The following is a 15,369-nucleotide window of genomic DNA, read 5'->3' as shown; positions in this document are numbered from 1 at the left end:
CTTCCGTAATAAAGAGTTTCTCTACCCGCATGCGTGAGTAAATAAATTATTAATAACTACAAAACACCGTAAATAAGTTAACCAAGAAAGCCCATTTCAATCTACTCGCACTCCGACTACTTGGCATCTGAGCTAAGGAGAGTTTAAATGAGGTTCTCACCTGGACCCTTCCTGGATCTTCTCGGAGATCTCCTCGAACCTAGCGTCGTCTATGCTGGTCAAGTCCTTCATGCTGACGCTCTTCCGATCCTTGCCGTCCCGGTCCGAGCTGCTCTTCATCTTCAAGGTGTTCTCGAACATTCTTCTGACGTTCCTGACGGTGTCCGGGTCCGGCAGTTCCTCGTCGATCAATTCCCGATTGACCCTGATAGGATGATAGAAGAAGTGCTTCTTGATGGACGACTGTTTAGGACTCTTCGTGTTGCCGCCGTCGACGCTGTCGCAGTTTCTTTCGCGGCTCTCCGCGTCCGATTTCTTCTGTATGGCGCCGGCTATCTTGCAGGTGGGCTCCGACCTGGCCTTGCCAACGTTGGACGGCTTCCTCTCGATAGTCTCGGCACGCACCGGCTCGATGATCACGACGTTGTTGTCGAGCAACAGCTCCTGGAACGAGTACTCCCTAAGGTACTGCATCAGCCCTTCGTACGTGACGTCCCCGCGGCCGCTGGTGTACATGTTCTTGCTGAACATGTTCGACTTGACGATCTTGTAGCGCACGTGGTCGAACTCCTGGCCGTCGTCCTGATGGCTCTCGATGGAGTCCACGCAGCTCTTCGACCTGGTCAAGCTGCTGTGACCCTTCTTCGAGTCGGCCATCTTCGCAGACAGAGGCTTCCCGATGCACTGGTCGTCCTCGATGCCGTCGTCCACCGATCTTCTTCGCGTGTCGCTGCCGGATTCCGAGCCGAGTCCTAGATCCGAGCTCTCGGATCTAGCCTCGAATCCCAGGCTGCCCTTCACCACGCTGCAAGCTTTGCCCAGGATGCTCGACGTCCCTTTCACGATCCTCTCGAACCTGCCCTCGTTCGGCTTGCTCTTCGGCGCGTCCTTGTCCAGCGTCTTCTGCTCGAAGAAGATCTTCGTGTTCGTCAGCGTCGATTTCGTCTCATCCTTCTCCTCGGGTCTCTGAAAAGCGCAGCAGGAAAATGAGAAGAAGGCGCGGAGGGCGCACCTGTCGGACGAGCTTTTCGTTGAAGGACGAGACGAGGATTCTTCAAGACGCGCTCTTTGCGCAGCACGAGTCTTCGTTACCAATTGTCCGACAGGCGTTGCGACGTCACTGGGACTTTCTGGCACGATTAACTCGTTCATGCGATAGAAGATTCGTTGCTGATTATATTTTTTTAAGACGATTTTTCGACATTCATTCGGGAATATTTCTAATATTTTGCAAGTTTTCCTATGATTAACGATTCAGCTACTTTTCTGCTATCTCTAGCTAGATTGTGGCTTTTAATAGTACAGTAGAACCTCGATTAACCGAACTGGATTTTCCTTTGTTATTGAAATTTTTGACCGTTCGAAGTAACAACGACAAAACTATCAAAGGGCCTCGATTAAATCTCGATGCATCGTTTCACGCTATCGCGTTGATAATTTATTTTAGAACTTAAAATAAGAAGAAATTAACTGTCAATTTTGAACTCGGAAAATCCAAGTTATTTGTACTTAAACCCTCGAGTCGTCTTCATCGAAAAGACCCTGTCTTTAAGGACTCATTAAACACCGACAGGAAACTTCAGAATAGTTCGTCGATGCAAAAATAAAACCGATCACCCAAGTAATGTCTCCCTTACTGACGCTCAGATTGTGCACTAAAATGGACAATTTGGAAAGATTATTCGAGCCTTGCAACTCGTTTTTATAGTTGTGGACAATCAATAACCATAAAAAACGAGCCACAAGGCTCGAACAATCGTATCTCCTTTTCCAAAACTGTCCATTTTTGCGGACAATCCAAGCGTCAATTAGGGAGACATATTACTATACAGTCGCTTTGACCTTCTTCTCCTAACTCAACCCCTCACTCAACCCCCAGCAATTTTACCGATGGAAGATCTCAGCCGAGGATCAAGAGACGAGTATTCCGTATGGCTAAAGAACTCACTTGCTCGGTGGCAGGGTCGCCGCCGTCAGGCTTCCTGTCCAATTTGGCGAGGTCGGAGGCATCGTCCTGGTCCCTAAGTTTCTCATCAGACTGCCGGTGCTCCGGCAGATCAATTTCCGGCGAGGAACGCCGGTGCCTTCTCTTGGTCACGTCGTTGTCGACGACTTTCAGCACCTGCGGCCGCCGCGACATGTCCTCTTGCTCCTCGGTGTCCGAGATCCAAATGGACTTGTAATCCTCCGCTTCCTCGACCCTGCGATCGTGTTCGTCTTCCTCCGGGCTGGTCAGCGGAGAAGAGTGCCGGTCCTCATCGGCCTCGGACAACGAGTCCTCTCCTCGATCGACGTTATCGTCCTGGAAGCAGTCCGTCGCCTTCGCGTTTTTCTGCTGCTGCGACGCTTCCTCGCGGCTCAGTTCCTCGTCCAGCTCTTCCTCCAGCTCCGGCTGAGGTTCGAGCTCGTTTTTCCGGCGATCCGTGCTGTTTCTATCTATGCTGCCCGTGCATTTCTCCTCGTCGGTCGCGTTGCTCCTCGCCCTTTTCTCGCCGGCCGGCCGCGTGCCGAAGTACTCGAGGGCTTTGAACTTGCCGCTTTTCAGACTGTCGGTCCTCCTGCCAAGATTGTTGTTCCTCGCGTCCTCCTCGTCGAACTCGAGCCGCACGTTCGACAACGGTAACAGGTTCAACACGTCGAAGTACTCGAGCTCACCGTCGTCCTCGAAGAGGATACTGTCCAGGCTCCTGTGCTCCTTGCGCTTTCGTTTCACCTGGAACCAACCCACGAATCCGGGTCACCATCTGCTTCGCCGTCGGCTCAATCTCGCCGCGACGCGGCCGCCTGATAAATTGCTGCTTAAGGGAAACGGTCCTGTTCTGCACGAGTTAATCTCAATTTCAACCGGGCCTCGCTCGACGGAATTTCGGCTTTCCAGGTGGCCGCGCGAACTGAAAGGTTCGGGGGCACGCATCGCTCGTTGGAAACTGGTGCCGCGGCATGTTCGTTTCTCCTGTTTAGTTTATGCGAAGTTTCGGATCATATTCGGTGGCCACAAATGTGTTTGTACAGTCTTTGAAACGCAATAAATGTTTTTAAGCTGAACCAAATGACTTGACTTTTTTTTAGACCATTGGAGGACTAAATTTAAAAAAAATCTAATAGACGATGACTGAAATGCTTTTTTTAAAAATTTTGCTATTACTTAGAATGCCAAAAAAACTCTCTCGTTTTTTAAATTTCTTATCTGAGCCTATAACGAAAATTTAAAAAATGCTTTCGTAAATCTTTGCGATTTGTACTCATGTTGAAAATTATATCGAAATCGGTTCACGATGTGAAAATAAAACAATCCGGGGAATTATCTGTCGATTTTTTAACACACGTTCGAGGTACCTATTTCTGTCTAGCTCTCCGCCGCTTTTAATGGAACAACCAGCGTGGCAAATTAAATTGCTCAGAAACTGGGCAATTATATAGCAATTTTGGTATTTCGACAATTCGTGCGAAAGATAATCTTTCGAACCTGTAATAGGGCTTATCGTTTCAAGAATTACGAATTAAACTACAACGACGAGGAAAAATAATGATAAAAGCAGGTTCACGGTCGATTTTTACTGCTGATCTCGCAAGAAACGTTGTTGGTCGGTAATCTTTATGGAAGATCGGGCTCATATTTCAACAAAAATGTACAATACCTCACGAATCGGAGCGGAATCTTCTCATTCGGTGAGTCATGAATTAAAATGCAGCGATAAGGAGAAACTTTCTAATAACTGTACTAACTTAATTCGCTGCAATAATTGTTCTGTAGATTAAGATATCTCGTGCATCCGTAAAGTGTATCAAAAATTACTCTCCAATCATGTCCATAAATATCGTGATCCCTAGATTGCGAATCTTTATGCAAAATAAAATTCATCCTCATCATCAATTGCAATAAAAAAGGCTCGAATAACAATGTATTTCTTTGACGAATAATTTCAGTGAGTAGAAAATAATGCTTAGACATTCCCAACACCAATTTTACCAAGCTTTAAAAATAGCTGAAATGATTTTCTTTGCAAGAACGACGTGATTGAATTTATTTAGATTTTATGCGATCTAAAAAAGACTCGCCCACCCATTTCTTTTATAAATGCATCAGATCCGCAGTCCAGCGATCACCGTGCAAAAGGTGCTGCTACCACCGAAACGGCGCCAGTTCCCATGGCGATTTCAGTCCTCCGTTACCCGCGAAATTTATTGCCACAGAAACACACAGCATGCACCACGGCGGAGCAATTACGTTCTCGTAATAGACGGGATGCATAGACGGGAGGAACAGTGTTTACCTGGGTATAGATGCAATCGATGCTACGATTCCCCTCGATCGGCCAATTATCCTCGACGATGTCCACCAAGCCGCTAACCGTCTCGAGGTCTTGGACGCTATGATAACGTCTCGGCGACTCCGGCCAATCTAGGATGTTCAGGCGATCGGGATCGGCTCGGCTAGGTCTCGCGTACGGCAGAGGATCCGGGAATGTTGCCAGTCCCGATGGGATCGAGTGAAGACCGCAAGCGGATCGGGAGTAGTAAGACTTCGCTTCGTTGAATCTCTCGTACGAGTCCGAGAGATGCTGCTGGCTTTTTGACAGCCTGCAACGAACGTACGAGAACTACGAATCATTTCGAATCCTATTACAAGGAGACTACGGGGGCTACGTAGATGTAACGCGACCGGTCAGAATGCTGGAGATTAAAAAATCTTCCCGGGGGAGGTGCGGGAAACGTTGAAATGTTATACGAATAAAAAATTATATTCGAAGAATCAATTCGAAATATTTCTCAAATATGATTTTATTCGGAGAATTTATTTGAAATATTATACGAATAAAAATTGTATTCGAAGAATCGATTCGAAATATTTCTCGAATAAAATTTCGTTCGAAGAATTTATTTGAAATATTATACGAATAAAAAATTGTATTCGAAGAATCAATTCGAAATATTTCTCGAATAAAATTTCGTTCGAAGAATTTATTTGAAATATTTCTCGCATAAGATTTTATTCGAAGAATTTTCACCCCGAGCATGAATATTGTTATTTGATTATCCGGTGACTGGCAATTTGTTTGTCTCTATAACAAACGCGTCTAGAAAAACTGTGTTGAAAAATATGTTGAGAAAATTCATAAGTAAATTTATAAACGAGCCTACTATGAATATGTATTTATTATTGAATATTAAATAAAAATTAGCAAAATTAAATATTTATCTATCACTATTCCCACATCTAAAGCATCCCTACTATCAAATATTTATTGTCATCAATTTTTACTATAACTATAAACTATATAAAATATAACCTATAACTATAATATAAATTAGCTACATATAAACGAGCCTACTATAAATATGTATTTATTATTGAATATTAAATGAAAATTAGCAAAAATAAATATTTATGGATCACTATTGCCACATCTAAAGCATTCCTATTACCAAATATTTATTGTTACCAATTTTTACTATAACTCTAAACTATATAAAATATAACCTATAACTTTTATCACCAAATTATTCTATTCTATTAACCAAATAAAAATTAGTTTTTCTTCTCAATATCTCCCATCGATTTCGCAATTATAAAAAACGTTGGACGCTGTAAGTGTTTCAAAATCCACGATTTCTCCGTTTAAAAGGTCGCAACACCGATTATATTCGAATGCGCCGAGTCCACGCCACGAATGTCCCGTTCCCATAGGGGGTTGGAATGCTCGTTTTCCACCGGCTTTCTCCCGCGAATATTTTCAGGCTGCCGTATATCACCGGGCACAGTAGCTATTGAAATTTGTATCCGTTAAATAGCTCCGAGGCTCGGGGCGGAATTTGAATTCGGCGCCGCGGGACGTTGCACGTTCGTTGCATTATTAAAGCGGCTTTAACGTATCGGAGCCGGCTGCAACGGCCCGTACAAGGACAATAGAGAAGGCAAGAAAGTTCCATTTCCACGCTGCGCCGACTGGAAAATCTCTCACGGAGCCCGTAACGAGTTTTCCGCCAGGCTTTCCAGAGGTACGCCGGCCCGATTCGGCTCGCGTACACGCTACATTACACTGACTGGTAATCCGTCGATTCGCCTAATTGAAGAATAAGAGTGACAGAGTTCGTCGATAAGGCAACGTCTAACGCGGCGACGCTATTAACACGTTGATTGTCGCGCTAATTTAACGCTTGTTTCGCCATTCTGGCAAACGTGAATTTCTTCCTATTATTATTATACAATTTATTATTATATAATATTATTTTATATTATATTATTATATTATTATTATATTATTATTATTATTATACGATTATTATATATTATATTATTATTATACGATTAGTATATATTATATTATTATTATATGGTTATTATATTATTATTATACGATTATTATATGTTATTATATTATTAGATTATTATATTGTATGATTATTATATTATTATTATATTATATTATATTATACTATACTATATTATATTTATTTTACATTGTACAATTACTCATCTTACTGGCGATTATCACCGCTTTTTAATAACGATGATGATACTGAAGAATGTTAAAAAAAAGCATACAATCTCTTTTGCTTGAATTTCTTTTTGGACGTCGAAAAAACTAGTTCTCTAGACAATGAGGCAAAAAATTATTGCAAAAACTACAATTGCTTGGAGAGACGAAGATGAATACAGAAATTACGTTTTTCAAATTTCCACAAACTTTTTATCCAAGAATGCCTGAATAAATAAATAACTTCAACGATATCTAATGGAAACAGCCTTACGACTTCATCGACTATGAAATAGTAGTTTCCTTTCTAAACAAAATAATAACGGAATAAATTGAACATTTCGTATATTGTATTTAAAAATTTCTGAAACTATAAAGATTTTTTCGTAGCAAATGTTCGAATGAATGTCTCGATCCAAGTGTCCGCTGTAATAAAAATCATGCGAAGCCTAAATAAATTCAGTATTATCTTACAGGGCGACACACATACGTCACTCTTAACGCTCGATAGGTTCAGCGTTGAAGTCACCCATTGCGTCTAGCAGCGAGATTTCCCGAGGACACGGTCCGCGAACAATTCCCATGAAATGTCGCTAAACTCTTCGATCCGGATAGCGAAGCACCGTCGTAAAAATAACCGAGCGAGCGAGTCAACTTTCCCGCGCTCCGAGCGGAGCGATCAGCCTAATTGCCGTTTCAAGAGTCGCTGGTTTGCTCGCGCGCGCGCGCGCGCGCTAATTAAACTGTCCGGCCGGGACGTGCCTTATTGGGATCGCAATTATCGAAAGGGCACTCCTCAGGATATAATCGCGGAAAGAATCGGCTCGTTGCCCGGAAACAACGAGAGGGACTTGTCATCGTCGTCGTCGTCGTCGTCGGCTGGTCTCGTTGCAACGCGCGCGCGCGCGGTTTGCACGCCGAAACATATTCTTCTCCGCTATTTTGATCGACGCCGCGTTCCGCGATTTAATGCACCATAGTATCGCAGCCGCGCGATGTAATTTCATTTAATCTTTCGAGCCCGGTCACAGGCGCAGAAATTACCGGGAGCCGCGTTTCCCCGACCAAATTACCCGATCCCCCGGCAACAGCTAATGGAAATCTGCGGAACGTATCGGAAATGGAATTGGCTCCACCGGGAAAAGTACAACCCGAGCGCGCCGGGGTTTCTCCGTTTTAATTAAAAATTCAACCGGACAGCTTTAGCCGCCTGTTGACCCCGCTCGCGTGGCCGCCGTTTTCTATCCGACTTCTTAAAAATGTCTCGGCACCGCCGAGAAATAACGCAGTCGCCGCACAGTGCGCCGCGCTCAAAAAGAGAAAAATTCGTCTCTGAAATTTCATATTCGCTCCCCGTCCGATATCGTTATACACAGCGTCGAAAGTTATTGTATCTGATCGCGAGTGTATTGCAGTTACATTTTTCTACGCGTTTCTTACACCGCGTTACAGTTTTCTTGCCAGAGAAAGAAACGAAACGTGCCGAGTTTTTCAGCGTTTTTTCGGCAACCGGTTTCTTCTATTCCCTTTCTTTCGGTGCTTCTTTCGTCTGCTCTCGAGTGTTCTTTTATAAGATGTTTTTTCTTTTTTCGAGTCTCTACGTAATTAGGACCCCATCGAAATGTGACAAAACACGCCGAAAGAAACGTGACGAACCGTTGTTTTTACTGTTACTTACTTATGGTTGGATGTATTAAAAAATCTGTATATGTTTCTTAATTGTTGCGTTACTCGTCGATGTATTTCGTCGGTCGTTTTACGTCGAAAATTAATTGATTAAAAATTATGTTCACTGAACGTAAATATGATTAAGATAAAATAGTTGGCAAAATAACTTTAGTTATTTAAAAATAGTTAACAAAATATGATTAAGTTTAAATAGTTGGCAAAGTAACTTTAGTTATTTAAAAATAGTTAGCAAAATATGATTAAGTTTAAATAGTTGGCAAAATAACTTTAGTTATTTAAAAATAGTTAACAAAATATGATTAAGTTTAAATAGTTGGCAAAGTAACTTTAGTTATTTAAAAATAGTTAACAAAATATGATTAAGTTAATATATAATAGTATTATATAATATATATAATAATATAATAATGTAATAATATAATTTTATGTATATATGAACAATAATATTAAAATATAACTATTTCAATGAAAAATTGATATTTTTTTTACCGATATATCCGTTACACCGCGCCGTTTGTCACCAGCAACGGAGAACAATGAACAGACACGTGCATATAAATTCTTAGAAATCCCGCGATATTGCATGATCTCGATCATACTTCTGTCTCCGTTTTACCGGAGTCGCACAGTATTTTATTCCACCTGTTCCTACGGATCCGCGTGTAGAAACGTGGATTACGAACGAGTCTGGACACAGAGTCTAGTTACTGTCAGAGGAATAGCCGCGAGCGAAGAAGTATCATTGGATCCGCGTTGCTCATTTAAATTGCAAATTTTATATGGAAGTGCAGAAACCTCGTACGAAAGTGTTTTCATTTAGCAGGACATAAAATTGCGGATCCTCTGTCCCTTGTGTAAATCCGACACACTTTCCACGGATTTCTAAAAACAAGTGTCCCGCGTCTCGATTCATTATTTGAGGACGATGCAGCGACTTTCGTTATAATCTTGTCTCGTCTTACCGCGATAAGTGTATCAATTACTGTGCCCCCATTTAAAGCGACGCCCGGAGTTTTCGACGAATTTTTCTTGAAGCACGTATGATGTCTTTTATGCAACTACGAATGTTTATTCGTGACGGAAATATATGAAAATATAAGCAACGCGAAATATTTAATAAAATATACGGAACAGATTTTGCGCGAGTTACCGTGCCTTTGAACATAAGAGAAGTTGATTACCGTTAATTGGTACACACTGATGTAATTGCTGTGTGTCAATTTCTGTAACACTGATCCAATTATTGTGCTTCAATTTCGCCGCACTGATCTAATTATTGTGCTTGAATTTCTCTGCGCCGATCTAATTATTGTGCTTGATTTTCTGTACACCGATCTAATTACGGTGCTCCAATTATCGCGATCGGATGTAGGTAAACGATCCTATAACGAAAACGCAAAAACGTGAAATATTCCGTACTGATTATTATCTAGTATAATTTATTATACTATTGCAATAATTACGTTATTATTTATAAAAATAAGGAAAGAATACGCACGTTTCGCGAACTGATTCGTTTACGAAAATAACAGATAAATTTCATTTCAAAAAATTCCATATTTTTAATTCAATAATGCTGCTTTCAGGTTTAAGTAAAATTATTGTAAGGCCGTGGTAACCACGGGGTGGCACAGTAATTGGTAAACTTACTCTACTTCGTAGAAGCCGAAGTCGGACTTCGCAAGTTCGCTTGGTTATCTTTCGATCATACTCTGGATGTTCAACTACGGTGAATAGAATCGAAATTGCAACTACGGGACAAGCGCCGATCACTGATCACCGAGCCAAGCTGAAGTTACAGGAACCGATAATTGCCTATTGTAACGACCATCGGAAGCAATCCCCCGTATCCTTCGTCCTCCATCTTCGTCATTCAGCTCCGTAACCCTTCGCTCCTGCGTCGATCCATGACCGACCTACTTTTTGTTCATAAGCTAATTGACCACGTCGTTTCCTGCCCTACTATCCTTTAAATAAAAGCTCTCTTTCTATGCTAACCGTTCGTAATATCGCAAGACATTTATTTTCCCTCCCCCCCTGAAACTCATCGCACACTTTACGGTTACCATAAACTGCCTCGATCGATCTCTCTCATCACGTTATGCGCGGGAGGGGTATTAATACCTTTTTAAAAAAATTTAATTTTTGTCAGTTCTGCAAATATTAAATGCTTTCGCAATTTTAAAAGAAATTAAACAGCGTGTTAATTTCCAATCAGTATTGTCATATATTCTTTTAACTGTTCGAGTCCCGTTTAGAAAACACGGTCGAAAAATATCGAACAGCGGGATAACGATCGATTTCAATCGATTGCGAAGAGAACGAAGCGGCGCGATAGCGTTCGTCAGAGTTGACAAACAAAACAAAAACGAGAGAAAAGCAGCTATGCGACGTGCGTGTGCCAGTAACGTTGTGTGCGACACAAAATCTAAACAGCGCGACCCGCGCTGCTTGGGACTCGAGCGGTTAAAATCTCTGTATTATTATCGTAATAGGATCTTCCGCTTCTTGAAAACTGCTCTTTTGTATCTTCCATTGTATCTTTTCTTTTATTGTACCACTCTCTTTTCGTTTTCCTTTATTTCCTTTAATGTGCTACTTGTGCGACATGATGCTATACTGTTCTAATACATGGACATGCTCCCTATCAAGTAATAAGAAGAATAAAAAAATGAGAGAGAGAGATAATGATAATAATAATTATTATATAATATAATATAATAATATTATAATATAATATGATATAACATAATATTATAATATAATATGATATAACAAAATAATATTATAATATAATATAGTATAACATAATATTATAATATAATATGTTACAACACAATATTATAATACAATATGATATAACATAATAATATTATAATATAATATGATACAACATAATATTATAATATAATATGATATAACATAATAATATTACAATATAATATGATACAACATAATAATATTATAATATAATACAGTATAACATAATATTATAATACAATATGATATAACATAAAAATATTATAATATAATATGATACAACATAATATTATAATATAATATGATATAACATAATAATATTACAATATAATATGATACAACATAATAATATTATAATATAATACAGTATAACATAATATTATAATACAATATGATATAACATAAAAATATTATAATATAATATGACACAACATAACATTATAATATAATATGTTACAACACAATATTATAATACAATATGATATAACATAATAATATTATAATACAATATGATATAACATAATAATATTATAATATAATATGATACAACATAATATTATAATATAATATGATATAACATAATAATATTACAATATAATATGATACAACATAATAATATTATAATATAATATGATATAACATAATAATATTATATAATAATAATAATAATGATAATAATATAATAATAATAATAATAATAATAATAATAATTACTCTGGACGCTTCCGGTGATCTTGTTAAAAATGTCCTCTCCCCAATAAAGACCCCAAAAAATTATTATTATTATTATTATTCTGCCCCTCCCTAAAAGAAACGATCCGTGAGCCTGACCCACAAAACTCTGCCATTTGTCTCTCCCGTTTTCTTTTCCGGTTTCTCTGCATAAAAATACCAGCGAGTTTCTGAGCCAGTGTCCGGGGTCAATTTAATCGCGTGTGGCAGCGAACGCGATCCGTCCGAGCCGGACCGTCGCAACTCCTTCGAGTTCCGTCGGCACTCACCTGTCCTTCAGAGAGTTTCGATCGATCAGCTTGGCCCTCGGTATCAACTGATGCCTCCTGGGCAAATCGAAGGTCGATTGCCCGAGCCGGAAGTGGTGCGCCTCTCGATCTTGTCGAGATTCGTCCTCGGATATCACCGCGAGGCTTCTGGTCCGCTTCAACAGCTTCCTGCGGTCCTGCGTCGACTGCGCGGAGTGGGCCTCGTGTCGTCCCCCTTCTCTGCAATTTCAGGAATTAACGTTTACTACCTGTTAACCTCGCGCCGCCACCTCTCATCGGATCGCAATTATCGTGGACGCCGCGGCGTCGACGCGGAATATTCCTGCGCCCCATTCAATCGTCTAACGTAAACAGCCGTCGGCCTTTCGAATCAATCCGCATCGATACCAGCAATTTTTAATTGACATAATCACTTGAACCTGATAAACGGATTCACCAAGTAAATTCTCTCTAATTGGTGCCCCAGATTGGACACGAAAATGAACAATTTGGGAAGAGGAGTCACGATTGTTCGAACCTCGCGGCTCGTTTTCATAGTTGTTGACAATCGATGCCTATAAAAATCGTATCTCCTCTTCCCAAATTGTCCAATTTTTTTTGCACAATCTGAGTTTACTGTAAATCTAATATTATTGCAAATAGAACGGCGATCGCACGCGAGTTATTTATACTGTAATATATTTTACTTTCTTAATTATTTTGATTTGCATGCTCGAAGGACAGTTCTCTCTTCCATATGCACGAATTTTCCTTTGAACTTCGGCACAACTTTCCCCATATTTTCCATAATTTTTAACCAATAATACACCGCAATCTGGTACGAAAAAAAACAGAAACGCCGCAAAAATTGAAAAGCAACGCTGAAAAATCGGCGGCCTTTATTTACAATTATTTAGCATACAGGCAACTGCTGCAATCTCTGTAATTAGCACGTAATCGTCGTGTTTATATAGTTAATGTGCACAGCAATCTGCATATTGCTAATAACCGCGAGGTCCGACGGCGTAAATAAAACGGAGAAAAGTTCGTTGAAACGCGATCCGCGGACCTCGTCGCGGAATTTCTTAACGAATATGGGCCCGCCGAGGGCCCCCCGGCACCGCGAGGGGCCCCGAAGAACGCGAAATAGACTCGCGTAATCGAACGTCTCGATGCCAGAAGTGTTGCCCCGCGATCCAATATCCAGTCGGCGCCACAAAGCTCGGCTGTTCGCCGCAGTTCGCTCGCCGGCTTTCAAGCGACGCCGCCTTGGTTCGCCGCGAATTTCCGACAGCGGAGGATTTCCGTGCGATTACACGCGAAGCCGCGAACAAATCGGACCACGTGTAATGCTCGACGGATCCGCTCGCCGGAATTATGGCAGCGGGGCCCCATTAACGTTCCGGGACCTTGTCGTCGTCGCGACGGCGGACGGCTCCGTATCGCGTTCCGATAATGAACGGCGGCCACGTCGCGGGATCCTCTGCGACACGAACGTTCGAATATTGTTCGGCCACGGTGGATTTCATAATTCTGTCGCGGAAATCGCGCGGTGCACGCGGGGAATGCGCGAGGTCGCCGTTGCGGATCTGTTGCAGCAAATTGAAACCAGCACGCGCGGCCTCGCCGGATCTCTTAAATTCGGTTCCGCCCGATCCGTGGATTCCGATGATCCTTTTGTAATTTTCCCGGATCCGGCGAACAGGATTTTGCTGTCGGACAATGCTAAAGCAAATTCCGGATGAAAGTAGAAATTGGAATCGGAAATATCGGAGCGTTCGCTCGCTGCACAGGATGATGTATTAGGTTTGCACGAACAGAATAATTCAGCTGGGAATTTTGATCAGGCAAGTTATGCGGTTAATTTATTGGAAAATTGTGGGTTTGATGCGTTGCGTTGCTCCGAAGGATCTTTGATTTTACTGTGATTTTTTGAACGAGCAAATAGTGCGATTTAATTAGTAAAATATTTAATAGCTGCGAAGATTCCTCTGTTTTAGCTGGGAATTTTGAGCAAGTAAATTATATTGTTAATTTAATGAAAAATTGCAGGTTTATGTTGCTGCAAAGGATCTTCGATTTTACTGTAATTTTTTGAACGAGCAAATCGATGCAATTTAATTAATAAAATATTAAATAGCTACGAAGATTCCTCTATTTTACCTGGGAATTTTGAGCAAGTAAATTATATTGTTAATTTAATGTAAAGTTGCAGGTTTATGTTGCTGCAAAGGATCTTCGATTTTACTGTGATTATTTGAACGAGCAAATCGATACAATTTAATTAGTAAAATATTTAATAGCTACGAAAATTCCTCTATTTTAGCTAGAAATTTTAAGCAAGCAAATTATGCTGTTAATTTAATGAAAAGTTGCAGGTTTATGTTGCTGCAAAGGATCTTCGATTTTACTGTGATTATTTGAACGAGCAAATCGATACAATTTAATTAGTAAAATATTTAATAGCTACAAAAGTTCCTCTATTTTAGCAGAGAATTTTTAGCAAGCAAATTGTTCGATTAATTTAGTAAAAAATTTGCAAGTTCAAAATATCGCCTTGCTCCAAAAAATATTCGAATTTACTATAATTCTATGAACAAGAGCAAATAAGTCAGCTAAACAAGTAAAATATCGCACACACGAGAGAATTAGGTAGCTCCGAAAATTTCCCCTAATTTAGCAGTGTACTTCGAGCAAGCAAATCGCGTGATTAGGAAAGTGAAAGCCTAGAACGTGGTAAAACAATGAGCAGATGATCGCGCTGTTTGCGCGTGCTAATATTGCGTGAGAGCGGCGAGCACGCTTATTACGAACGGAATTATTAGAACAACCTAATATTATTCGTTGATTACGCGACGTCGAGCCTGTATTCTCCATTAGCCGGCTACGGAAGCTAGGATCCACTAAGAGATTAAAAATCAGACTCGTCGAAGCCACGACGGTGTATTGACGAGCCGAGCCGTTCGTTGACTATTAGAAATTGCCTAACTTGTAAAAAGCTGCACGCGATTCTCTTGATTCCGTTCGCTGGTTAACGAACCGATTGTTTCGCGACCAACAGGTCTTTATTTTTTGCAAGCTTTTCTGTTCGAACGCTGCGCCTCCCAGCCGTCTCGTTTCGATATTTTTATTTCAAAAGAATCGTGCCATTCGCGAGCTTTTCGTTCCGCCGCACTATGGAGTACCGGGTCGAAAATTCGGGTCAAAGTGCGAGCTTTCAAATATTGCGAGGAGAAAAATGAACAATTTTGGTTGTCCGAGCTATTGGAATATTATATATATTGCAGTTTATTGTATAGTTT

The 15,369-nt window shown here is 40.6% G+C and overlaps 2 protein-coding genes across 3 annotated transcripts in view; one reads left to right on the top strand and one right to left on the bottom strand.

Annotated features, from left to right (window-relative positions):
- Positions 1–15,369, top strand: part of MCU (mitochondrial calcium uniporter) — a 324,119-nt gene that overhangs the window by 230,414 nt on the left and 78,336 nt on the right. The gene's annotated exons all lie outside the window — the stretch shown is intronic.
- Positions 1–15,369, bottom strand: part of jv (javelin) — a 70,067-nt gene that overhangs the window by 2,234 nt on the left and 52,464 nt on the right. The window contains exons 3-6 of the mRNA XM_033483427.2: positions 12,089–12,307; positions 4,434–4,740; positions 2,108–2,872; positions 161–1,125 (exon numbers count right to left, since the gene is read on the bottom strand). Of these exons, the coding sequence (XP_033339318.1) occupies positions 161–1,125; positions 2,108–2,872; positions 4,434–4,740; positions 12,089–12,307 (2,256 nt within the window). The remainder of the gene's footprint in view (positions 1–160; positions 1,126–2,107; positions 2,873–4,433; positions 4,741–12,088; positions 12,308–15,369) is intronic.

This window comes from Megalopta genalis, chromosome 12 (genome assembly GCF_051020955.1).
Source record: "Megalopta genalis isolate 19385.01 chromosome 12, iyMegGena1_principal, whole genome shotgun sequence".
NCBI lineage: Eukaryota > Metazoa > Arthropoda > Insecta > Hymenoptera > Halictidae > Megalopta > Megalopta genalis.
This window is presented reverse-complemented; position numbering and strand designations above follow the sequence as displayed.